The sequence below is a fragment of the Macaca thibetana genome, chromosome 11 (assembly GCF_024542745.1).
Source record: "Macaca thibetana thibetana isolate TM-01 chromosome 11, ASM2454274v1, whole genome shotgun sequence".
NCBI classification, from domain to species: domain Eukaryota; kingdom Metazoa; phylum Chordata; class Mammalia; order Primates; family Cercopithecidae; genus Macaca; species Macaca thibetana.
Window position 1 is genome coordinate 11,065,010 of NC_065588.1, and position 27,933 is coordinate 11,092,942.

At 37.0% G+C, this 27,933-nt stretch overlaps 2 protein-coding genes across 2 annotated transcripts in view; both read right to left on the bottom strand.

Annotated features, from left to right (window-relative positions):
* MAGOHB (mago homolog B, exon junction complex subunit) overlaps nucleotides 1-27,933 on the bottom strand; it is a 1,022,454-nt gene that overhangs the window by 369,835 nt on the left and 624,686 nt on the right. The window lies entirely within an intron of this gene.
* Nucleotides 20,003-21,640, bottom strand: TAS2R13 (taste 2 receptor member 13). Its single transcript, XM_050748274.1, has one exon. It carries the CDS (start codon nucleotides 21,376-21,378, stop codon nucleotides 20,467-20,469), a length of 912 nt encoding a protein of 303 aa, XP_050604231.1. The 5' UTR covers nucleotides 21,379-21,640; the 3' UTR covers nucleotides 20,003-20,466.

Genomic DNA, 27,933 nt, shown 5'->3' on the forward strand with positions numbered 1-27,933 from the left:
AGGTCACTGTAGTAAATGAGGAAAAATTAATTTGATCTTCTGAGCATTCCTTCTCTTCTCTTCATAATTCCAGTTTAACTGGATGTTGTTTTCAATTTAGAAAATATAGCAAATTGTTCATTAGCCATGAGTATCACTCTGCTATCCACCACTTTCTAAGAAGACGCTTATCTTTAGAACAAGGCTAATACTAAATTACAGGAAATTGAGTAATTGTGGGAAACTAGAGAAGCATAGTGTGTATAATGGGTCTCACTCAGTTAGATCCACCTGTCAAGGCTGAGTCCCTTTCTGGAGTCTCTGGAAAAGAACCCATTTTTTGTCCACATTCCTTGGCCCTCTTCCATCTTCAATGCCAGCAATAGCCAGTTGAGCCTCCCATCACATCACATCACATTGCCCTGGCACTGGCTCTTCTGCCTCCCTCTTCTACATTTAACAACCTTATGGTTACATTGAGTCCATCTGGATAATCCAGGATAACCTCTCTAAATTCAGGTCAATTGATTGGCAGATGTAATTTCCATTTGTCATGTAAGTTAACATAGTCACTTGTCTGGGAATTAGGAAGTGTGTGACTTCGGGAGGCCGTTAATCTTCATAGCACACACAGGATGGATATCTTACCCCTCTAGACGTGGTTTGGTTCGGTGCGAGTTGGAGAGACTCACCCAGGCTGCTTCCAGATATTTGCATGAGAACATGAATGAGTTTATGTATAATTAGTTGTTATACAAGTATTTGTGATTTAAAGTATATATCTATGCAAAAGTGTAAATCACAAACTGAGATGGCAAAAATTTACTTTCAGTAACCATTGACATTTAATGCACGTTTTGATATTTTTGAGCCATCTTATTTTTTGTTTTTTATTTATACTACTTTTGATTGTTTTCTTTTTCCTGCTCTCCTATGGGGCCCTTGGAAATGTTTTATAATTCTATTTTAGTTGATCTGTATAGTTTTTGAGTGTATCTCTCTGAATAGCATTTTTAGTGATTCTTCTATGTATTCGTTTACATGTACATAGCTTGTCATAGTCTAGTGGTGTACACTTTTTAACAGTTTTAGTGAAGTAAGGGAAACTTACATCCCTTTATAATTTTTAGGTCAAAGTTAATTTATTATTTTTCAGTTTTGTAGGTCAGAAATCTGAACTGGGGTTCACCGAGTTAAATTCATGTGTCAAGGTTGAGTTACTTCCTAGAGGCTCTAGAGAAGAATGTCATTTCATTTCCACATTTCCTGTCTCTCTTCCATCTTCAGTGTTAGCAACTCAAGTGAAAAAGGAAGATATATTGTGTTTGCCCACTTTCCCCCTTTCTGTTATTTTTACTTCATTCTTGATGTTCCACAAATTCCTCTTCTATTCTTTCCTTTATGTTTAGAGAACTTCATTTGGCCACTACTTAAAGATAGGTTTGTTGGAAAGAAATTCTCCTAGGTTTCTAGCTTTTCTTTTTTTCTTAGAATGCCTGGATTTCCTGTCCATTAATGAAGGATATTTTTATTGAACATAAACCTCTGGTAGACCATTTCTTCCTTTGAGCACTTTAAATGTTTGTGCTCCTTTCTACTGTTATTTCTGGTGATAATAACCACTGTTATTCATATTGTATTTTCCCTGTGACTATGATGTCATTTCCTTCTTACTGCTTTCAAGATTTTGTCTTTAATTTTCAGAAATTGGACAATGATGTTCCCTGGCACGGATTGCATTGGTTGTACTCTGGTTGGGATTTGCTCAGCTTCCTGAATCTATAGGTTGATGCCCTTTACCATGTTTGGAAATTTTTTGACTGTTATTTCTCTGAGTCCTCTTTCAACATCAACCTCTTTGGTCTGTTTTTCTGAAACTCAGAATGCATGAATAGTACATCATTGGTTGTAACCTTTCATATTCATGATATGATGTACAATTTTTTCAATTATTTTACCCTGTATTGTTTAGAGTATATGATTTCTATTGATCCAACCTCAAGAATACTGTCTTTCCTCCATCATTTCCTTTATGCTATTTATCACACGCAATAAAGGTTTTTTTAGACATTATATTTTTCATTTCTAAAATATCTGCTTTCTTATTTTATGTAATTCTTATTTTTCTGCTGACAAATTTTTCCTTTCCATTCATTTTGAGTGTCTACATTGACCTCATGAAGGATGGGTATAACAGCTCCTATAAAGTCTTTGGTCATTTTAATACCTAAGTCATTTCGAGGTTGTTATTTCTTGATTGTTTCATTCCTTGAGAAATTGTTGATTTTTTTTGTGAGTTGTCTTAAGTACATTGAGTAATTTTCTGTTTTATCTTGCACAGAGGGATTTTCTCTGTTTGCAATACACAGAAAACCCAATAAGGGTAGGTTTGGACATTGCGGGTGAAGGCACTCATGGTAAATTATGCTCCCACTGACTCAAATGGCCAGGGAGTTTGTCCCACTAACATTTTTGGTGCTTTTCCCTAGATCAATCTTTCTGGCACTTATGAGCTAATATGTTAAGTATTTAATATCACACCATACACACAGATATAAAGACAATAAAAAACAGTGCATCAAATGGGTCCAAAAGGCCCTATCCACAAAGTCTTCCTAACTTTGGGGTGTGTGTGTGTGTGAGTGTGTGTGTGTGCACTGTTTGTTCAATCCTCACCAGTTGAACTCAGGCCCTTCTTTTTCCTTTTCCTTTCTAAACCTGCTTATTAGAGGCTATCACACTAGCCAGGAGGCCCTGCTATCTTCTATTTGAGTATTTATAGAATGTAGAAAAATGAGGGTAAACTATAAAGAATGACTGGAGGCCTGCATGGTGCAGTGACTCATGCCTGTAATATCAGTACTTTGAGAGGCAGAGGTGGGAGGACTGCTTAAGGCCAGGAGTTCTAAACCAGCGTGGGTGACATAGTGAGACTCCTCTGTCTTTAAAAAACATTAAAACATTATCCAGGCATGATGGTGTGTGCCTGTTGTCCTAGTCATTTGGGAGGTTGAGGTGGGAGGAAAAGAAGGGAAGGGATGAGAAGGGTATGGCACGGGAGGGGAGGGTTGGCTTTCTTTTTTTTCCCTCTTGGCTTCTTGCCCTTCTTTCTAGCGTGCCTCCCAGTAGGGACTCTTGTATCTCCTCACATGCTATTGTCCTCCATCCCTCAGCACCCCTTCCCCCAACCCCCAGAACCAAGTAGAATGGTGATTTGTACACGTATATCCAGCAGGGGTATACTAATTTGAGTCCCTACTCTCCTTGAAGCTTTGCAATATGTTGGGATGGTTCTGTAGGGACTTTGGTGTCCTTTGGGTCAGGAAGATCTCAGGCCCAGCCCGAATCCCTAAAGCAATTGACATCAGAATAGAGGTAAAGAAGTTATCAGGAAATATAGAGAAAGTGTCTTCAGGCCAGTAGGCAAGACACATTTAAAGCATTATTGCCACTACTCAATTGTTAACTGAATAATCATCTGAATGAAACAACTTTGGGAGATCTTTAATATTTCTATCTAAAGTTATCTGGAGAAGAGAGCAAAATCTGTAAGTGTCACTTGGAAGTCTGTTTCAGTTCTCCCATGTGGTACTCAGTTTTCAAAAACTTCCCAATCCTACTCATTAATGAGCAACATAATGGAAGAATATTTATTTACCAATTACAAACATTTTATTCAACATGTTAGCTACCAGTTCCCATGGACTTTCAGCAAATCCTATTAATCAGCTTGTAGGATCCTTCACTTTCTCTTCCAAAGGCCAGGTCTTTGGGCCGTGTTCCATCCCTGTTGCCAAAATTATTATAAGCTAGTAACTTAGCTTGTCACTTGTTATACTTGCAGAAGGCACAAGATGGTTTATTATTTATAGAAGTGCTAGCAGTAGCCAGAGGAACATCATCGTACTGTTTCTTCAAACTTCAGTCCCCTACAGGTATAAGATTAGAACCCAATGTCACATGTGCCTGTAGTGGTGTCCATCAAAAGAGAAATCTCAAAAATAGGAAACTCTGGTCTTAAAACCTTTGGTCACTGTAAGTAACCTGTCCATCTTTCCTTCTGAGGAAGAAAAGAGACTTCAGCCTTACCCTGGAATGGAAGCAAATATCTCTGGAGAGAAGAAGAGATGTATCTTTAAACAAGTCTGCCTTCTGACCAAGAGGGATACACTATTTCTAAATCCCAAGGCTCTTTGCCGTGACCTGGTCTTGGGCAAAGTGAATGAGACTCCTAGGCACAAAATGTAAGAAGGCATTCAATAGGTTGCAGGGTCCTAAAACCAAGTGGCTGCTCAAACTTTGCACCCTGCGTGCCTTGCTCACCTGATCCTAGTTGAGGCTCTTCTGTTTGCTCATTAAACATACTGTTTGCTCATAAGATAAGACCTAGACCATGCAGAAGTGCAATACATTCATGGAGAATTTTTTTCCCAACATCCATCCCTAAGACCAAGATTACACAGTTGCCCAAGATTGTAGAGTATTCTGAATATAGCATCTATTTTCTTCCTGGACAGAACTAAATCCATCAGAAGTAATGTTTAAAGAACTGTTTCTTTCTTTTGCATGCAATTTGTTTTTCTTTTAGATTAAGAGATGAGTCCAGAGGTAAGGGGGACAGGAGGAGGACTGTGACATCATGGATGACACTATCCTTTGAGAGCACCGGAGCAGTTAGAAAAGACTGAAAGGAAAGAGTAATCTTATTTCATAAGGGGTATGTCATTTTATGATTTAAATTAAGTCTGTGATTGTCACTTAGCAAAATTGCTAAAATCATTATCAGAATATCATGAGAGGAGGAAGAAAGAGAAGTAAAATATAAAACCGTTTTGGAGGTAAATAGAAGACCGCCATAAACAAGCTATCTACAGAATTATGGGGCTTAGGAATTCACAGTATCCTAAAAACAAGAACACAGCTTTGAGCATTTCTATACTCTAATTTTTAAAAATTAAGTATATTTTGTGAATTTTTCACCCACAAATTATTTTAACTGGAAGCCGTCACAGCTCGCTAATCAGCAGTTGGTGAAGGACTAAAGCAGCCCAAATCTTTCCTGTCTCAGAGTAAGGCCTGCTCGGTAGCAAGTGTGAGCTGGGGCTGTATGTGCAGAAATCAGAGCCTAAGTATGGTAAGTTGGACATTTCAGAGATAAGGAAGGCAGCTGGTCTGTGTGAAATCTTGTATCAATAACTGATTTTATTTTTTCAGTCGTAATTACGGAATTTGTGCTTTTCATTATTATATCTTCATAGACCATGATTTTTAACTTTAGATCAATTTACATTTTATGCCAGATAATTCTGTTGCGAGGGGCTGTCATGTGCATTGTGAGATATTTAGCAGCATCCTTGTCCTCGTACAGTTACCAGGTAAAATACAGGGTGTGTCAGTTCAATCTGAATTTCAAACAAGCAGCAAATAATTGTCATTGTCTGTGTATACAATTATCAACGCTGCAGGTCTGTAATTGGTCCTCCATGGCACACTTATATCATGATGTAAACTTATATTATGGTTATCACAAGCAATACTTATTTATAAATTTATTCTTCATTTTTTTTTTTGTTTGTTTGTTTTGTTTTGTTTTTTTGTCTGAAGTGTAAATGTAACTGGGCCTCCTATATTTTTATTTGCTAAATCTGGTAACATTACAATAGATGCGAGCAGCATCCCTCCTTAACTGAAAATGTCTCCAGGCATTATTAAATGTCCCCTAGGGGGCAAAATTGCCCTGTGTTGAGAACCACTGTCCTAAAGGGATGACATCCTCTGCACTTGGAAATCTCATGGTCTGTTCTCTGGATATTTTAATTTTATTCACACATTTAAAATTTCATTTTAGGCCTGCAATGTCCAGGTTATTTTTCTAGGGTTTACTTTTTGTTCTATTGATTACTATATAATTGACTTTTTAAACTACTTTCTGCAATGTTGAAAATTTGTCTTTTGACTTTACTGCTGAAAACTGTATTATTTCCTTGCGATATATTCTTTCCTTTTTTAGAGAGAACATGATTGCTCTTCAAAATCTGCTTCCAATTATTTCATTTTAAGTATTTATTACTGTTTATCTTAAACTTGCAATTTTGTTCTTTTATTTAACCTGCTGTTTTTACATGCTTTTTAATTACATTTTTAAGAGGAGACGTTCTTACTAAATTTAATTCTGTAAACTGGCTGTCCCTGATTTGTTTTTCTTTTCAAATCTTTATTTATTTTTCTTTCTTTACATAGTGACTTTCATAGAATGAGATCCTGTATTTGTTACTATCTTCTGAGCCTTCTATATTTTTATTTACTAAACCTGGTAACTCTGCACTAGATGCCAGCAGCAGTCCTCCAATTTTGCTTACTTAAAATCTTACTGATTTTTTAATATGTGTCCTTGCCTTCCTTACACAGTTAACCAATTGAGTAAAATTTTATTGTTACTCCAAAGATTCAGATTCTAGAGTCCAAGTCTGTTGTACATGGTCAAGATTGTAACATTTTTGATGGTCAATGTTGCTTAGTGTTTTTAACTGAAAATATGAATGGAATACGGTTTATATTTGGAAATAACTCTTAGTGATGTGCGTTTCGATTGACTTTGTTTCATATCCTCCAAGTTTTCACTAAGCTGTAGACTCTACTAATTATTTTCATTTGAGTTTTCCTTCCTAATTTTAAATTATCAATGGATCATCATTTTTAGGATAGGAACTAAATCTGTATGTGTTTATACATGTAAATCTGATTTTATGTACACTCTATACACATAAATGTATATTATAATTATTGATGTATTTCTATTCTATTCTAATGCTTATGCAACATATTAATAAAATTTAATAATAATCTATTATATTGTTCACAGTGCCTAGTGTAAAATGTATTATCAATACATTAGAATTTTACTATTCAATACATAATCTCCATATATGGTGCAAACAAGGTAGCAATCTTTTCTGCTTAATTTAAATCTGCAAGTATTTTCAATAATGCTCAATATATCATAGAATATAATGAGAAAAGAAGAGGTAGGTGAAAGAGACAAATGTGTAGCCCTCCTGTTCTTCTTCTTCCTTTTGTTTTCTCAGAATATCATCACTCATATCAGGCATGTTTATAAAAATGAGAGATTATGTCCTTTTTGGCATATTTCATCTTCTTTAGGACACAAAGAGAAGCTTGCTTCAGTTTGCTGTCACGTAAAATTAGAAGACATGAATGGCCAGATGGATGGAAAAATAGCAGCACACTACTAAAAGTCCTTGCCACAACGCTGTCTGGAATAGGATAAGACAATGTTAGTATGATACTGATGAACTGATGCACAGCAGAGGAGTAGAAATGAAATTATAGCTTTTATAGGTCTTACATGGGCTTCTCTGCTGGGATCCCTGGAATAAACACCGTGTAGCTTCATCTGTCTGGTGTGGCTCCATAAGGACAGGAGTAAGAGAAAAATGGAGGCCAGTGTTTCCACAAAAGGAAGGATGAACATCCTCTGAAGGAGAAACAGAGAAGTGAAATCATGCATGGTCTCCATATAGTTAAATGTCAAGTTGCCTTTTATTATTACCCATTCTTGGATTAAACTATTTATTATTTCTTTCAAAATGAAAGTTGTGCAGAAAGAGATCATTGCCTCTAGTACAACAAAAAGAAGCACCTTGTGAATTCTCTATTTCATCCAGAGGAAAATGGGTTTGGAGAAGTTGGCTACCTTGAAGAAATGGAAGACACTAAGTGGCTGGTACAGTACAGGCAGAAATAGTTGGATCCTGTCCAGAGAATGTCAAAACTTACTGCAAGATTCTTAGAATCAGGCATTTTCTCATAGCCTATATTGAAAGAGATAGCTAAAATTGTTTCCACAGGAAACATATCCTGGAGATGGCCAAGCAGTTGAGAATAAAATCAATCAGGGAGACCTTTCAGTTCCTGGTTCAATGATGTTTACCAATACAATGAATCCATTTCCCACAATCCCCATTATGAATTATACAACAGGAACTATTATAAACAATGCCTCCTGAATGCTTGACATGCCTGTACATAGTGAATGTCTGCCTTCAATACACCATTGACTGATTGATTCTAGCTGCACTCTTATAGATTTATGTATCCGAAGGAGTGACTTCTTTCTGTTTTTTTGATGGCCATTGGTGGAGTCTGGAGAGATCCAAGGTGTGCTCTAAAATTAGATTTTAACTAAATTGTAAAATATACAAGTTTTTTTCCCCCTTGAAGGTATCAGCTAGTGATTTTCAAGGCAAATATTATATTCCCTGCTGCTATTGACCCTGGTTATATTTTACATGGAAAGTTCTGCATTCAAATTTGAACCCCGATTTGTTAACATGCAAAATTAAAGTAGATTCTCCTTTATAGTTCTATAATGCCATCCTTTGCTTAAAAATTATTCATTTGTGTGATGTATCCTTTGATTCAGCTATCACCCTGGGCTAGAAACTCTAAGCCCCCATCTAGAAAAATGCAGTATATCTTTAGAGTTTATGATCAGCATATTTCTTCATTGTCAACCTCACCAATACAGATTGATTAAAAAATATGCAAGTTTAAGAAAATGGAGAAAACAGCTCTCTGATATAATACCAAAATCTTTTAGAGAGTATGGAAGTTTTAGGCTGGGCGCAGTGGCTCATGCCTGAAATCCCAGCACTTTAAGAGGCCGAGGCAGGTGGATGACCTGAGGTCAGGAGTTCGAGACCAGCCTGGCCAACATGGTGAAACCTCGTCTCTACTAAAATACAGAAATTAGCTGGGCGTAGTGGCGTACACCTGTAATCCCAGTTACTTGGGAGCCTAAGGCAGAAGAATCACGTGAACCCAGGAGGCAGAGGTTTCAGTGAGCCAAGATCACGCCACTGCACTCCAGCCTGGGTGACGGAGTGAGATCTGTCTCAAAAAAAAAAAAAGGGAGTATGGAAGTTTTAAAACATATGATATATACTTTGGCACTTCTTCTATTGATATCTTAGGAGTCTGTGTACTCTCACCTTCAATCTAGAATGGTTTGTGACTAATTCAGCTAATAAAAATGCTATAAGAATTCTGAAGCTAAATCATAAAAACTATGCAGATTTTTCTTAATCACTGCAACATTTACTCTTGGAGTCCTAAGCCACATGTAAGTAGTCCAACTACTCTGAGGTCACAATGTCCAAACCACATGCAGTGGCCATGTGCAGGCCCTTTGGCTCATTGTCCCACATGAGCCCAGCTTGTAAGTCCTTTAACCCCAGGTACTAAACCTATGAGCCAAGAAAACTGTATTTGACCTTTCTAATATGGTAGTTACTTGCCACATGTCACACATGGCTTTTTAAATTCACATTAATAAAAATTAAATAAGATTAAAAGTACAGAGCCTCAGTATTACTAACCATTTTTCAAATGCTTACTAGCCACGTGTGACTATTGACTATTTTATAGCCAACATACATAGAGGATATTTCTATCATTGCCTATCATTGACATTTCTATTTATCAGCTCCACCTTAGATAAGTTCAGCCCCTAGTCACTTGAATTGCCTCCAGTTGTTCATAACTTTCTGGCTAAAGGCTTAGACATTCTGGAACAAAAAGAAGTCATCCCTGCTTGCCTTGAACAAAACGCTAACCCTACAGAATCTTTAAGTGTATTAGTCTATTCTTGCATTGCTATAAAGAAACACTCGAAACTGGGTAATTTATAAAGAAAAGAGGTTTAATTGGCTCATGGCTTCACAAGCTGTACAGGAAGCATGGCAGCATCTGTTTCTGGGGAGGCCTCAGGAAATGTATAATGATGGCGGAAGGCAATGGGGAATCAGATACATCTTCACGTGGTTGAAGCAGGGAGAGAGAGTGGTGGGTGCCACACACTTTCAAGCAACCAAATCTTGTGATAACTCACTCACTATTGCCACAACACCACCAAGGGGGATGGTGTTAAACCATTAGAAACTGCCCTCCATGATCCAATCACCTCCCACTAGGCCCCACCTCCAGCATTAGGGGTTGCAATTCAATATGAGACTTGAAGGAGAATAGAAATTCAAGCCATATCAACAAGCACCATAAAATGACTGTTATTTTACACCATAAAGTTTCTGGATGACTTTACTATACAGCAATAGAGCATCAGAATAGAATTATTTAGCATATGAATGGTATAAATATTTTGTTATTTCAAATTTCCATGTCTCTTTCTTTCTTCTATCACAAATAAAGGTATCTATATCATCTTTATTTTCCTCAGTGTAAGAGGAACTTGTATAAATTTTCTATAATTTTTTCATACATTGAGCTGAACTTAATCTTAATTCTGATGAGGTCAAACCAGGAAAAGTAAATTCGTCACGTTCTTTGTGTAATGCAACTGCTGCATTTCCCTCCCAAAGTAGCTAGCCCAAAATTTAGTGACATTCAAAAACAATGGAGATATAATATAGACCTAAGAGGAGTCAAAGAAATGAATGAGTTGGACAGCCCACCAAAAGATACACTCTAGGTAAATTCACAAAAAAAACTCCATGACTAAAAGAAAGGCCAATTGTGGTAGGCAAATATGAAAGGCAAACAAAACTGAAACTGAAATAAACAAAGGGAAATTCAGGAAAATATTATATGCTGAAAGAGGGCTATTTTATTTGTCTTATTGAATATCTTCTTTGTTCCAGCCCTCTAGGAGGTGGGATGCAGCATTAAACACAACTATTTTTAAATGCCTTTAATAAGTTGACATTCTGAAAAGATGTACTCTAAACAGATAATAAAAATATATATCATACAGATATAAAATATAGTGTATAAGAAGTTGCAAGTGTAAGTAGAGAGGGAAAATAGCATGTCAGCAGAAGGGTTGAAATTTTAAATAAGGTGATTAGGGAAGGACTCATTGAGAAGGTGATGTCTGAACAAAGACCTAAAATAGGTAAAGACATTATCCATGTTTTGTCTGGGTAAAGTATATTCCAGACACAGGGAACAGCATTATCAGTGTGCTAACATTGGATGTACCTCGTGTGTCTGAGAAAGAACAAGGAAAGCAGTGTGGCTGGTACAGAGATGAGAGAGTGGGACCAGTAAGAATGAAGTCACAGAAGGAAGAGGCATGAGAGCGGCCATGTGGGCTTTGCCCAGCCAAGCCATGGATGTGGGGATGCCCAGGTCTTGTAGCCCACTCTTCACACCACTGTGCCCAGAAGACAGCACATACAGTCAAAAGAGATTATTTTAGAGCTTTAATATTTAACTCCTGCCGTGCTGTGCTTTGTGCTTGTGTGGTGCCTACTGCCCCTCTCCTGTGGCTGATTTCTCCCTTTTGGAATAAGAATGTTTACCTGATGCCTGTACAACAACTGTATATTGGAAGGAAATAAATTGTTCGGTTTTTGTTTTTGTTTTTGTTTTTGTTTTTTTTCACAGGCTCATAGCTGGAAGGAACTTGGCTTGAGTCTCAAATGAGACTTTGGACTTTGGACATTTGAATTGATGCTGCAACAAGTTAAGAATTGGGGGACTATTGTTGAGATGGAATGATTACATGTTTTTATGTGAAAAGGACATGAGTTGTCAGGGGACCAACGGCAGAATGCTATGGTTTGTACATGGTTTGTTTGTCCCCATCAGAACTCATATTGGGATTTGATCCCCAGTGTAGCGGTGTTGAGAGGTAGAGCTTAGTGAGAAGTGTTTGGGTCAAGGGTTGGATCTCTCATGAATGGTTTCATACCATTTTCAATGTAGTTGTTGAGTTCTCACTTTCACAAGACTGAATTTGTTCTGGGGGAGTGAATTGTTTTTCATGAGGGTGAATTGTTATGAAGCCAGGATGCCCTTTTGGTTTGTTCTGTCTTCACTTGTGCTGCTTCTGCTTTGACCTTCTCCACCATGGTTTGACCCAGCACAAAAGCCATCAGCAGAAACTAAGCAGATGTTGATGCCATGCTTCTTGTACAGCCTGCAGAACCATGAGCTAAATAAACCTCTTTTATTTATAAATTACTCAGCTTCAGGTATTCTTTATAGCAACACAAACAGACCAAGAAATTGGGGGATACTATTTATAAAATTATTTCAGTGAATTAAATTAGATAAAATGGACAAATTCCTTGAAAGAAATTACTGAATCAGGCCCACAAAGAAATAGAAAATCTTTGTGTCTATTTTTAAAAATTGAATTCTTAATTTAAAACTTTCACACAAAGCAAGGGATGACCCACATGTTGATTTTCATCACATATTTAAGAAGAAAAAAATACCAACCTACACAAATTTTTCAGAAAACAGAGAAGGATGGGACATCCTTCTCAAACAAAGTCTCATAAAGGTTAACTCTGTGAGCTTTATTTCAAGAAGGAAAGTGGGAATCTACCAGAATCATACAGACACACAGATTCCAGGGAGGGGAACACAGGCAAACAGCCCCCATGATGACACCCAGTTATAAAAGTGAGTAAAGCTCCAGTAGATGAGAGAGGCAGAGAGTCTCCCTCTATGACTTACCTTTCCACTGGGGATCTGAGCAACCCAGGCTGAGGAAGAGTACGTTGTTTCTCCAAAGCCCTGGAGCTAACTTGGAGAGAGGCTTAGAGACACTGTAAGGGAAAGACACTGGGAAAAGGCCTTTTCCCAGACCCAGGACTGAGAGCAGGATACTGTTTTTAATTCAAGTGCATACACAGTAAATCATTTTTCAGTGACTCAGCAGTGTAGCTGTGCAGGCATTTTAGTCTTGGGCCAGATATTGGAGCACCTGCTCTAGAGCAGGGTGGGGACCTCCATAGCCAGAGTTGTAGGAAAAAAACCTTAGCAGCAAACACTGAAGTTGTGCTCTCCTCCATCACAGGCCTGGGCCAGTTTATCCTGTGTGATAAGACTTGCAACCAGGCAGCTTAGCTACCTAGAACTAGTCTGTGTGTGTCATTGCTGGGTGTCCCACCCTGCTCCCCTGTGATTGTGGTGCAACAGAGTCAGCTCCACTCCACATCTAGGTAGAAATCCAGGCATTTAGATCACTCATTCACCTGGTTCAGCAGCTTAATCTGCTCCACCCTTCCTGTGCAGAGATCCTGGCACAGGGAGGCCCTCTCTGCTTCATGCCTAGGCAGATCTCAGGCTTGCTAGCATGGTTTAGTACCCTGAACCACCTAACCTTCCTTGACATAGGTTATGGTGCAGTGGGGCCGTCTCCGCTCCACATCCAGGCAGAACTCTAGACATATGAAGCACCCATTCACTTAGATCAGCAGCCTACCCTCCCCTACCCTTCCTGTGCAGAGATTTTGGTGCAGGGAGGTCCTCTGCTGCATACCCAAGCATTCAAAGCACCTGCTCACACAGACTGGCAACCTGTGCTGCCTCACCCTTCCTGTGCAGAGATCCAAGTACAGGACTGACCCTCTCTGTTTTATGCCCAGGCAAAAATACAAGCATTCAGAGCACCTGCCTGTCTGGTTAAGCAGCCTGAGTCACCCCATCTACCCTGTGCAGAAATCTTGGTTGGTGGGGGTGGGTTCTGCTTCACAAACAGGCAGATTTCTAGGCATTCAGAACCCCCCACTCTCCTGGATAAAGAGTTTAGGCCAACCTCTCCAATATTGCTGTGCAAAGAAGGGGGTTACCTAGCTCCACCCCTAGACACAACTCTGGTCACTTGGTAGCCACTCAGTAGATTCTCCCTCAGTGTTGGTGCTTGTGTCTGCCATTGGGAGACCTATAGGTGGACCTGCCTTGTCTGGCTCCACCCACCTTGCTCCCCACAACCCCCAGGGCTGAGCAGGGAGTTCACACTACTGTGTACTCCATGAGTCAGCCCATTATCTGCAGCAACAGAGAGCTTCTTCCAGTAAACAAGGATCAAGTATATAACCACCATGTTGTCCACAACTGGCTCTTACCTATAATTGCCATCTACTGGCTTGTAGGTTGAACTGCACAGTCTAAAACCTGCAACCAATAAATGCATAGGGTTATAGAAGCTGGGCAAAAGACCCAACCCAGAATTCTCTAAAGTCATACCGCCTAAGGAGAGAGGGGGAATGGAAAGGGAAAGAAAAAAAAGAACAATAATATTATAGGGAAAGAAAGAAAAAAATCCTACCTTATGAAAATAATTACAAAAATTAGAAATGCCAGTATTGCCAGAGGAGGAGAAAACAGAACGAGAATTCTATGACCATAAAAAAAGTGAATGTAGTGAAACCAACACCATCAAACCAACACATCATCGTCCTGTGTGATGAGACTTGCAACCAGGCAGCTTAGCTACCTGGAACTAGTCTGTGTGTGTCATTGCTGGGTGTCCCACCCTGCTCCCCTGTGATTGTGGTGCAACAGAGTCACCTCCAATCTACCTCTAGGCAGAAATCTGGGCATTTGGATCACTCATTCACCTGGTTCAGCAGCTTAATCTGCTCCACCCTTCCTGTGCAGAGATCCTGGCACAGGGAGGCCCTCTCTGCTTCATGCCTAGGCAGATCTCAGGCTTGCTAGCATGGTTTAGTACCCTGAACCACCTAACCTTCCTTGACATAGGTCATGGTGCCGTGGGGCACCTACCAAACTCATAAACTGCTGGCATTCCTGAGAAAGAAGGAGAAAGAGTTAATAACCTGGAAAACATATTTGAGGAAATGATTTAAGCAAATTTCCCTAATCTTACTAGAGAGGTAGACATACAGATACAAGAAATCAAGAGGACACCTGACAGATGCTATAGGAAATGAACATCACCAAAGCATATAGTTGCCAAACTATCCAAGGTCTACACTAAAGAGAAAAATCATAAATTCAGCTGCAGAAAAAGATCAGATCATATACAAAGGGAACCCCATAAGCCCAAGTAAACAGCTCAGCAGAAACCTTACAAGCCAGGAGAGATTGGAGGCCTACTTTCAGCATTCTTAAAGGAAAGAAAATTTTCCAACCACTAATTTTATATTCCATCAAACTAACCTTTATAACTTAAGGAGAAATAAAATATTTTATAGACAAGCAAGGGGTAAAGGAATTTATTACCACTGGACCAGTCTTACCAGAGATCCTAAAGGGAGTTCTAAACATGAAAATCTGCTACCAAAATAGCACAGCTAAGCACATAGCCCAAGACTCTATAAAGAAATCACATAATAGAAACTACAAAGCACCCAGCTAACAACTTCACAATAGAAACAAAACCTCACATAGCAATATTAGCCTTGAATGTAAATGGTCTAAATACCCTCACTTAAAAGCAAATTGAATAAAAAACAAAAGCCATCTGTCTGCTGTCTTCAGGAGACCCATCTCACATGTAATGTCACCATTAGGCTCAAAGGAAAGGGTTGTAGAAGGATCTGTAACACAAACAGAAAAGAAAAAAAAGAAAGAAAGAATCACTATTCCTATATAGGACAAAACAGATTTTAAACCAACAACAGTTAAAAAAAAAAAAAAAAAAAAAAAAGGACAAAGAAAGGCACTACATAATAATAAAGGGTTCAATTCAACAAGAAGATTTAACTGCTCCAAATATGTATGCACTCAGCATTGGAGCATCCAGCTTCATAAAACAAGTACTTCCAGACCTATAAAAAGACACCAACTCAATAATATTGGGGGACTTCAACATCTCACTGAGAACATTAGATCGCTGAGGCAGAAAACTATCAAGGAAACTCTGAACTCTTGAAAAAACCCTCAAACAATTAGGCATTGAAAGAACATACCTCAAAATAGTAAGAGTCATCTATGACAAAACTACAGCTAACATTATACTGAACATGCAAAAATTGAAAGCATTCCCCTTGAGAACCAGAACAAGAAAAGAGTCCCCACTCCCACCACTCCTATTCAGCATAGTACTGAAAGTCCTAGCCAGGACATCAGGCAAGAACAAAGAAAAGGCATCAAAATTGAAAAAAAAATGTGGTCAAACTATATCTCCTTGCTGATGTGATTCCATACATAGAAAACATTAAAGACTTTGCCAAAAGTCTCCTGGCACAGATAAAGGACTTCTGTAAAGTTTCAGGATACAAATCAATGCACAAAAATCAGTAGAATTTCTATACACTAAAAAACTTCAAGCTGAGAGCCAAATCAAGAATGCAATCCCATTTACAATATCATCAAAAATTAAAATAAAAAATAAAACTGGGAATACAGCTAACCAAGGAGGTGAAAGAGAACTGCAAAACACTGCTGAAAGAAATCATAGATGACACAAACAAATGGAAAAGTATTCCATGCTCATGGATAGGAAGAATCAATATTGTTGAAATGGTTATACTTCCCAAAGCAATTTACAGATTCAACTCTATTCCTGTCAAGCTACCAATGCCATTTTGCACAGAACTAGAAAAATAAACTATTTTAAAATTCATATAGAATCGAAAAAAGAGCCCAAATAACAAAAGCAATCCTAAGCAAAAAGAACAAAGCCAGAGGAATCACATTACCTGACTTTGAACTATACTATAAAGCTACAGTAAACAAAACAGCATGGTCATGTTATAAAAAGAGACACATAAACCAATGGAACAGAATAGAGAACCCAGAAATAAAGGCACACAACTGCAGCCATCTGATGTTTGACAAAATTGACAAAAATAAACGATGGGGAAAGGACTTCCTATTCAGTAAATGGTGCTGGGGTATCTGACTAGCCATATGCAAAGAATTAAACTGAACCTTTACTTTTCACCATACACAAAAATTAACTCAGGATGGGTCAAAAATTTAAATGTAAGACTTTACACTACAATATCCTGGAAGAAAACTTAGGAAACACCATTCTAAACATTGGCCTTGGGAAAGAATTTATGACTAAGTCCCAAAAAGCAATGGCAACAAAAACCAAAAATTGACAAGTGGGACCTAATTAAACTAAAGAACTTCTGCACATATCATAAGAAACTATCAACAGAGTAAACAGACAACCTATAGAATGTAAGATTTGCAAACTATGCATTCAACAAAGGTCTAATATCCCAAATCTATAAAGAACTGAAACAATTGAACAAGCAGAAAACAAATAACCCCTTTAAAAATGAGCAAAACGTGTGAACAGGCACTTCTCAAAACAAGACATACAAAGCAGCCAACAAAAGTTTTAAAATGCTCAACATCACTAATCATTAGAGACATGCAAATCAAAACCACAAAGAGGTACCATCTCACACCAGTCAGAATGGCTACTATCAAAAAGTTAAAAAAAACAAAAACAAACAAACAAAAAAACCAGATGCTAGTGAAGCTGTGGAGCAAAGGGAACACTTATATCCTGTTGGTGGGCATGCAAATTACCTCAGCCACTATAGAAAGCAGTTTGGAGATTTCTCAAAGAACTTAAAATAAACTACCATTCAACCTAGTTATACCATTACTGGGTATGTGTTCACAAGAAAATAAATCATTCTACCAGAAAGACACATATACATTCACAATTTCATTAGAGCACTATTCACAATAGCAAAGGCATGGAATCAACCTACATGCCCATCAACAATGAATTACAGGCCAGGCACGGTGGCTCATGCCTGTAATCCCAGCACTTTGGAAGGTCAAAGTGGGCAGATCACCTGTGGTCAGCAGTTCAAGACCAGCCTGACCAACATGGCTAAATTCTGTCTCTACTAAAAATACAAAAATTAGCCGGACATGCTGGCACCCGCCTGTAATCCCAGCTCTACTTGGGAAGCCGAGGCAGGAGAATTGCTTGAACCTGGGAGGTGGAGGCAGCAGTGAGCCAAGATCGTGCCACTCCAACCTGGGCAACAGAGTGAGACTCTGTCTCAAAAAAAAAAAAAAAAATGGATTAGACCAAAAAAGTGTGGTATACATACACCATAGTATACTATGTAGCCATAAAAAAATGAAATCATGTCCTTTGCAGCAACATGGATGCAGCTAAAGACCATTGTCCTAAGTGAATTCATGCAGAAACAGAAAACCAAATACTGCATGTTTTCACTTATAAATGGGAACTACACAATTTTAACTAACACTACTAAGTGATAGAACTGAGAATTGTACCTCTGACTCCAGACTCAGCCCTTAACTATTATAGTGCTTTTTATGGGAACCATATGAGTACCGAGGTGAAAATACTGACAGATATTGAAAGATGCTATTGGGTAAATAAACTACAAGAGAGTTCAGAGAAATTAATGATAAAAATGATCATACTACTCCTCTCACCTAATTTTTAAGCAAACCCATTTAGGAGGTCCTTTCTAAAAAGAAAATAAAAGAGAGAAAGTGAGAATGCTCAAGTAGATAGTACTACTGAAACAGGTTATTAAAAATCTATGTGGTATCACCAAAGAACCTGTTCTGACAGTAGAGAAAATGAAATCAGGCTTTCTGTCATTATACTCAAGGATAACTGTGCCTTATTGCAAATATTTTTTCTAACTGATCCATAAAATACCTTTGAATTTTGAAAGCAAAAGAAGTAAAAATTAATTTTCTTATAGGAAAATAACTGATTATTGAACTTCATTAAAAGTTTTTAATGCCCTCTCTTTGAAAGACACTGTAAAGAAAATGAAATGACAAGCCTCTGGCTGGCAGAAAATATTTATAAAACTTAATGTCTGATAAAGAACTTATATTCAGACTGATATGGTTTGGCTGTGTCCCCACCCAAATCTCATCTTGAATTCTACCTCCCATAATTCCCATGTGTTATGGGAGGGACTCAGTTGGAGATAATTGAATCATGGGAGCAGTTTCCCCCATACTGTTCTCATGGTAGTGAATAAGTCTCATGAAACTTGATGTTTTTATAAGGGGTTTCTGCTTTCACTTGGTTCTCATTATCTCTTGACTGCCACCATGTAAGACATGACTTTTGCCTCTGCCGTTATTGTGAGGCCTCTCCAGCAGTGTGGAACTGTGAGTCAATTAAACCTCTTTTTCTTTACAAATTACCCAGTCTTGAGTATGTCTTTATCAGCAGCATGAAAACGAACTAATACGGAGACTATATAGAGAACATTTACAACTCAGTAACAAAAATAGAAAGCAACGAATCAAGCTAAATAGTTGACAAAAGGTTTAAACAAACATTTCATAAAAAGAGGTTTTATGAATGACCCAAAGCACATGAAAAAATGTTCAGCCTCACTAGCCATTAGGAAAATGTGAATTAAAACTATGATGAGATGTCATTACATTCTGACTAGAATGGCCAAAAAATAAAACAGAGTACCTACCAACTGTTGGCCAGAATGTGAAATAACTGAAACTCTTGTATATTGCTGGCAATAATATGAAATTGTGCAGCCACTCCATAGAACTCTAGCATTTTTTTTAAGTTAAACATACACTTATCATATGATTTGACATTTTTACTTGTAGGTATTTACTCAAGAGTGAGAAAATTGTATATCCAGAAGAAGAGACACACATGAATGTTGATATAGTTTTATTTATAATGGCCAATGATTAAAAAACCATTTGAATGTTCATTAACAGGAAAGATAAATTTTTTAATGTGGTATATCCAATACTACTCAGGAATACTGCTCAGGAACAAACTACTGATTAATACAACAAAATAGAAGAACTTCAAAAACATTATGCTGAGTTAAAGAAGCTTCACATATAATAGTGCACACTCGATAACTGTACGTGTGTGTGTGTGCATGTGTGTGTGTGTGTGTATATATATATATATATAGCATCTATATATCTATAGCCATATAAATTCTAAAAATCAAAGAACTTTCTTATTGTTACCAAGAACAGATAAGTAGTTGCTTGGGAAAAAGGGCTGGTGAGGAGAGGGTAAACTGCAAAGGGCACTGACATTGTGGTCACACAGGTGTACACTATTGTCAAAACTCTAACCAAAATGTGGACTAACATGTTGCATTTTATTATATGTAAATTATGTTTCAATAATATTTATTTTAAAAGGCATGGTGTAAAATATGTATGTACACATACATACAATATAATTCCTAACAAACACTTATCTTTTTATGTGGCAGTTACTCATATTAAACTTTTTTTAACCCATCAGCATAGTAATAGTGGCAAGTCCAAACTTCCCTTAATTCTATTCCAAATAACTGTTCTAGTTATCTGTAATTCACCATTTAAATAGGAGTACATGATATAATAAAATAATTACCTAAATCACCCATCCCAATGAGTGATTTAGAATTGAAGAGCCATTGCCAGACAAAAGACTGTAGATTTACAATTAACATCTAAGTATGCTGTAGTATATGTTTTTAATTTACAGTAGAATCTACCAATGATTTCCTCAAATAAGTTTCAAATTCCTAATAATGTAGAAATATATGTCATAAATACATAATATTCTTAGGTAAGATGCTATTATAGAGAAGAATTTTAAAAAATTGTAGTGACCACCTTCACAATAGAAGAAACTAGGGAAAGTATAAAATATTTTTAAACTCCTCATAGACTCCTGTTTCTGTCTACAATATTCAATAATCTGTGGTCTGAATGGCTTATGAAATTGTGAGTTTCTCAACGTTTAGCCCATACCTTAGCTGCCACCAAAAGAGAGGCCTGTCTTAACTTAGGGTTTCCTAGAATCAGAAGAAAGGAGTGGCTTGAAGGATAGAAGACTCCAATCGTCTGACAAAACATGTGGATCAGTGTATTCTGATACAGCTCAGAAATCCATGATATGAGAATACATAGAAAGAAACTGGCATGGAGTAAAAGGAATGAGATCACAATTTTCAATGCATTTATGTGGGCCTTGGTCCTGGGGTCTCTGTGTCCTTTGTAATTGAGCTGCATTTTCTGGAGATGTTTCCACAAGGAGAAAATTAACAGGAGAAAAGAGATGAGGGCCACAGTAAATGGTGCTAGACTGAACATAGTCATGGTGAATTTGACCGGCACTGAAAATGTTGGAAGGCCACTCATACTGAAATTCCAAATTGTGTTTCTTTCACATCGGTCCAGCCAGTCTTTAATATGTATGTTTATTTGTATCAGATTTAAAAATAAGAAGATCAAGGTTCCCAGCAGTATCATCAGAATCACTTGGTTTACTCTCCACTTCAAATAGAGAAAACCAGGGCTAGAGAAACTCACTATTTTGAGCAAACAAAAGATGCTGAGGATTGTAGCAAGCCAGAGACTGAAGTGATTAGAAACTACCCAGCTAAAAATAATAATTCTTAACCCTGTTCCAGACACAAATATGGCTAGATAATGCAGACCTAAAAACCAACTTACTAATAGTTCCCAGATCAGCCCAATTCTGGAGATTGCCAAGAATGTGAGGATTTTATCAACTGAGGACAGCTGTCTTTTACTGACCCAGTCAATGCAGTTTATCAGTACTATAAATCCATTGCTCAAATTCCCAATTACGAATTCTGCAATTATTACAAGAGTGAGGATACTCAGCAGGGCACTTTCCATGTCAGAACAGAGAAAGTTCAAAGTCTAATATCGCTGCTGGTTATTCACTGATCTAAAATGCTATTCATATCCTTGAGTGGACAGTGGAGTTCTTCTTCCTTCTCCTTTTTCTGCTCCTTCTTTCATTGTTAGCTCAATGTCAAGTGGAAATTTCTAAAGTTTGCTGATTGATCTTCACATAGCTGTACTGGTGACATCTTTTTTTCCTTCAGTTTCTCTGCTGAGCCCCAGCTAAGAAATTTATGTCTTCACCATGGGCAGAAATATTTCATAGATGATTATGAAGCAAAGTTAAACTCACATTTGCATCCATGCAAATAAAGACATATTCTCTTTCATTGTTTTGTACATTTTTGCCTCCTCTGAGTTGTGGAAAATTTGATTCAACCAGCTTGAGTTCTGAGGCACAAATATTATTAAAATCTGATTCATAGAATATGTAGCTAAATGAAGCTTTTATGGCTAATAGCATAGCCAATGAAGATTTATAAAATATGCAAAGACAGACCTATCTATTTCAAAAGAGTGCTCAATTTCTTGTGGAGCTAAAGCTGGATTTGGTCAGTACTGTGACTGAAGAGAAACTCATTTACAAAGCATGCATCTTTCTCATTCCCTGCCTCATCACTATTTAACAGTGCTCACCACCATCCCTCCATAGCACCAAATGCCTTCACATTTTATCCACTTTTCCCCTCATACTTCTTTTTTGAACTTTAAAAGTGATAAAAAGTAAGTAAATTTTATAAATTCGGCAACAGCTACCAAAGAAAGCAGTACTGTATTACGTCATAACCTGCAAAACTGATAACCAAGCAAAGAAACAGAAACACTAGTTCCCCTTATCCATGGGGCATATGTTCCAAGACCCCCAGTGGATGCCTAAAACAGCGGATAGTACCAAACTCTATATACAATATGTATTTTTCCTGTATTTATCTACCTATGATAGAGTTTAATTTATAAATCAAGCACAGTAAAAGATTACAAAAATCATAATAAAATAGAACAATTAAAACAATATACTATAATAAAAGTTGCCAGGGGTTGTGGCTCATGCCTGTAATCCTAGCACTTTGGGAGGTTGAGGCAGGAGGACCGCTTGAGCCCAAAAGTTTGAGACCAGCCTGGGCAATATAAGGAGACCCTGTCTCTAAAATAAATAAAAATTTAAAAAATAAAAAGTAAAAAATTTGTTTAAAAATATTATGTATGTATGTAATGTATGTAAAAAATATATGTATGTATGTAATATGAAATATGTAGTGTGGTGTCTCTCGCTCTCTCCAGATACCTTACTGTACTGTACACACCTATTTTTGGACCATGGCTGACTTTGGGTAACTGAAACTACAGATAAGGTGGGACTACTGTGTTCACTGTGAAGAGTCAAGATTCCTCACCCCATCCCACTCTTTCAAAAAACACCAAAAAAAGTGAATTACCAAAATTCTGAAAACTTGGAGACTTAAGAAAGAGTATCTAATTCAAAATTAATGTAAATAAAAACTTGATTATCTTGATTATAAGATAGTAAATTCATCCAGCCATTTAGCTGGATGAATACAAAGCTATTTTTATTTAATAAACATATAATTTGTGAATTATAAATGTTTGTATTTTATTACTCACGCAATCTTTTTCGGGTGATCTACAGAGTACTAAAAAATTTACAAAATAATTGCATCATCTTTGATGATTTGCAAGTTTCAATTATAACTTAAAATAGCTAGGTAGCTATTTTCCATTTTGTTGTTATAATGGTATATTTGTCAAGATAGAATAGAAAATATCTCCTTTAACAGTTTGTTAGCTTTGTATATTTATGACCTTTAAATATCTAGCTATGTGGCATGTGGTCTTTCATTTGCACTCTTGACCCAGGCCTGAAGAGATCTTTTATACTTTTTCAGTTTAGGGTGATCTTCCTCTCTATCTGGAGAAAAGCGTTTGGGGATGCCGGTCACAACCTGATAATACCCCAAATTGGCACAAATAGACCTGAGGGACGGTACCGTACTTGCTGGTATATGAAAAAAATACCACAGTTTTTTAGAACTTGTGACATAACCCATGACAAAGACAGAGAGAATGGATAGCAAGCTTGTGGTTCTGAGCTGCATTTTTCTGGTGCATTTCCATAAGAGAAAACATTTAAAAACATGAATTTAATCAAAGAGATGTAGCCTCTCACTTCTATAAGAGAAAGAGAATAGATGCTAGGGAACATCACAGAAAAACTTTTTCAGCAGTCTGAACCGAAAAGGAAAATGAGGCAGAGGGCAGGAAGAGGAAACAATGAAAGGTTTGAGTATGTAAAGTATTTTTTAAGTCACTGATGGACGCAGTTTGCCAATGTTGTATTAGGGTATTTGCATCTATGTTTATAAGGAATATTGACATTTAATTTTCATTTCTCATATTGTGCCTATGAGAATTTGGTATTAAGATTTAGCTAACCTCATATCATTTGATTAGAAATATTTCTTTTCTCTTTTTCATTTTTGCTATTATTGTTACATATAACAAATATAGAACATTTAATGAAGTATAAATGCTATAGTATAAAGTGCACACTAATTTAAACACCTTCCATGTCAAGAAAGAGAACTTTGTATATCCCATAACACCTTATATTCTCCTTTCTAATCATAACCCCTATCTTCATTCCAGAAGTAACAACTATCTGAACTCAAATCACATTATTGTTTAACTTTGTATATTTTACATTTGAATATGTATCCCTAAGCACTAGCTTGGTTTTGCCTGGTTTTGGATTGCACATGAATGGAATAATACTGTACATAATCTTTTTGAATGTAACTATTTTTGATCAATATTACGTTTTTAAAATTAATCATGTTGCATATAGAGATAGATCATTTATTCAATTGCTGCATAGTATTAATTGAATGACAATTCAAACTTTGTCTAGTCTAGTGGAAACACAAAGTTGGCTTATTTTGAGTTTGGAGACTAGGATGATGATGATGCTACGAACATTCTTTAACATGTAACTTATAGAGTACATGAGCGTACATTTCTATGATCTTGATCTGGAACTATTCTGTTGCCTATTTCTTCTGGTCTCGTTTTGGCAGTTACAATTTTCTAGATATTTGTCACTTTTAATTATTTATGTTTTTATGTAATTTTGATTATAATATCATCTTATTAAATTTTTAATACCAACAGAATATATCCTTTAAATTCTTCATATTATTTGCTTTTCTTTTCATGACTTATCTTACCAGAGGTTTGCTTATTTTATTAGTCTATTCAAATCTGTCTTGGTTGATCTTTTCAAATGTATTCTCTTTCATTAATTTCATCTCTTTTATTGTTATTTAATTAGTTTTACTTCCTTTGAGCATGTTTGCTGTTATTTTCCTGGAATATGTTTTCCTCTCAGAATTTTAAATCATTTCTCACAAGGTTTTACTATATTTTAATTATACTTAATGTTAAATATTTTCTAAATTTACTGTGATTTTTCTTCCACCGTAGACTATTTTAAAAATATATGTTCAAGTTTCCATTTACATAAAATTTTCTCTGCTAAAATTTATGTTTTGCATATCTGGTCAATTTTGATAAATGTTTTGTGTTTGTTGAAAATAATGTGTATCCTGAAGTTTTGGGGTGCAGTGTTTCATACATCCACTAAATCTATTTGTTAATCATATTGTTTAAATCCTATTTACCTTTTCTGAGTTTTGTCTTCTTATTCTATTACTTCTTGAGATTTAATGTTAAACTATCCTGCTGTGAGTATAGGTTCATCTATTTCTTTTAGAAGTCCTGTCAACTTTTACTTTACATATTTTGATGCCACACTTATGAGTGCATGGAGCATTAGAATTGTAGTATCTTCATGGCAAATATAACCTCTGCTCACATGAGGTGACATTATCTATTCTAATGTCTTTTTCCTTAAAACCGATTTAGCCTCACGCCTGTAATCCCAGCACTTTGGGAGGCAGAGGCTGGCGGATCATGTGGTCAGGAGATCAAGATCAGCCTGGCTAACACACGGTGAAACCCCATCTCTATTAGAAATACAAAAAATTAGCTGGGCATGGTGGCGGGCGCCTGTAGTCCCAGCTACTCGGGAGGCTGAGGCAGCAGAATGGCGTGAACCTGGGAGGTAGAGCTCGCAGTGAGCCAAGATCGCACTAGTACACTCCAGCCTGGGCCACAGAAGGAGACTCCATCTCAAAAACAACAACAACAACAAAACAACCAATTTAGTATATATTAAAATGATTATATCAGCTTATTTTTGTTAGTGTTTTATGGTAGACTTAGATATATATATAGTACGTAGCATAGAGGTCGTAAAATGGGACCTAGGGCTGTACGCTAACATTTTATTCCTTGTGGGATAAGAAATGCATTCTTGCAGGAGTCCCCTCTTCCCCCTTGAACTTATATATTATCATGTAAATTTTTGGTCAATAAAATATTGTGGAAATGACATGTTGCTTCAGAGTGAGAGCATTTGCTCACCAGTGTAAGACTGCAAATTTCTCATCGTCTTGCCTTGACACTCAAACAAGGGTCAATAAAGCATCTCTCAGCCTGGATTGTTTTGTGGCCACTATGAGCACAGGACATGTAACAGAAGTGAAAAACAAAAACAAACAACAAAAACTTCTCCTATGTGGAGTCCTTGAGATGTTGGGATCTTGTTAGTACAGAATAGACTAAGCAATCTTGGCTAGTATGAGACTGGCCTCTTGAAATGGGGTGCTGCTAAAACACAACACCTAACTTATGTGCCATTGGCTTAATACTTGATTCATTGGCAGTGAGTGGCAAGAAAAAACATTATTGTTTACTGTAAAACAAGTTAGGGAGTGGCAAAACATTTGATAGCTGTCACCTGTGGTTACATGGAAGGTAGATCACATATTTGAAACTTTTGTAACTCTAGAAAAAAATATAATTGAATATATTAATGGTGCATTTGACAATTTTTTAAAAATTGAATTCATAAAATAATTGCCTACTGTCTAGCTAAATAGCAAACAGAGGGAGATGCTCTAAAAGAAAATGATATTTATTTGGGAGTAATATTGCAATGGGAATACATGTGCCATAGTAAATTCTGTGTGTATTCAGGGACATTAAAAAAGACAAGGATTTCTAAAAGAGGAACATTACATAATTGTTTTGAGATAACCTTGGATCCAAGGATCAAGAACAAGGGTGACACCTGTTTAAGATTACATAAGGAGCTTCTGAGCAGATGTCCTTGCAGAAGTATCTTTTTGTGTAGGGTTGTAGTGGCCTTTCTGCAATGTTGTTGTTTTGTAGAGTCTTTTCTGATAGCTCTTGCTATAAGCCGTATTTACATTAAGAACACTCCCTTCACGGCCTTCTTCAGCTGCATTTGTCAGAGTTTTAACACAAGTGACTTCATTTTGATTCTGACAATTTTACACTACTTTTCAAGCAGGAAAAAAAAATTTCAGAAAGAAGAGTCTAGAAACTTGAGATTGTGCAGAGCTGGAAGAGGCAATTGCTTCTCAACACTGAATAGTATTTGAGTTTCTAAGCCTGGTTAAAACTCAGCTTTGGCTGGGTGCGGTGGCTCACACCTGTAATCCCAGCACTTTGGGAGCCCGAGACGGGTGGATCATGAGATCAGGAGATCGAGACCATCCTGGCTAACACGGTGAAACCCCATCTCTACTAAAAATACAAAAAATTAGCCAGGCGTGGTGGTGGGCGCCTGTAGTCTCAGTTACTCAGGAGGCTGAGGCAGGAGAATGGTGTGAACCTGGGAGGCAGAGCTTGCAGTGAGCCGAGATCACGCCACTGCACTCCAGCCTGGGGGACAGAGCGAGACCCCGTCTCAAAAAACAAAAAACAAACAAACAGAAAACAAAAAAACTCAGTCTTTAGACTAGGATTATCTCAAGGGTATGGTTGTTACATCCACGTTAAAAATTCAGACTGGATTATATTTACAGACAAAGGTTCAACTGACAGTTACTGTTCTTTTAGTTTGACAAGGTAATATCAAGGCAGAGTAATTAAATATCTGGTTTCCCGAATAAAGCCTTATAGTGCTCAAAGTATCTGATTTTAAGTACAGAGAGAAAAGCAGAGGGGTGAAAAAGCAACAAAATACAGCAAATATAAGAAGCAGCAGACCAGACAAAAACTGTGACTTGTTTGTTTGTATGTAAAGCTGACACGAATTAAGTAGACTAAAAAATTGAGTTTTTAAAAAAATCATGCTTCTGAAAGAAATGCCAACCAAAACTAGGTCACATGTGTCAAAGTAAATTGAAATGGAGGCCAGGCCTGAAGAATCCCTAGGCAGACAAAGCCAGTTAGGTCTCATATGACCTTAAAACTGATTGATTTACAAAGGTAAGCAAAAATTAACTTGAGCTATTTTTTATAAATGCCTATAGTAAAGAAAAACAGAGCTTAAACTCAATCAATCAAAGACAGCGAACAGGATAGCCAAACACTTGATTGATTAGCTATTAAGGTACCTTATTTGGTCTATCCTGTCTTTGCTTTTCTTCTGTGTCTGTC

Bases quoted from the DNA above. Each gene is read 5' to 3' on its own strand.
- TAS2R13 (XM_050748274.1), bottom strand. From the start codon at position 21,378: ATGGAAAGTGCCCTGCTGAGTATCCTCACTCTTGTAATAATTGCAGAA.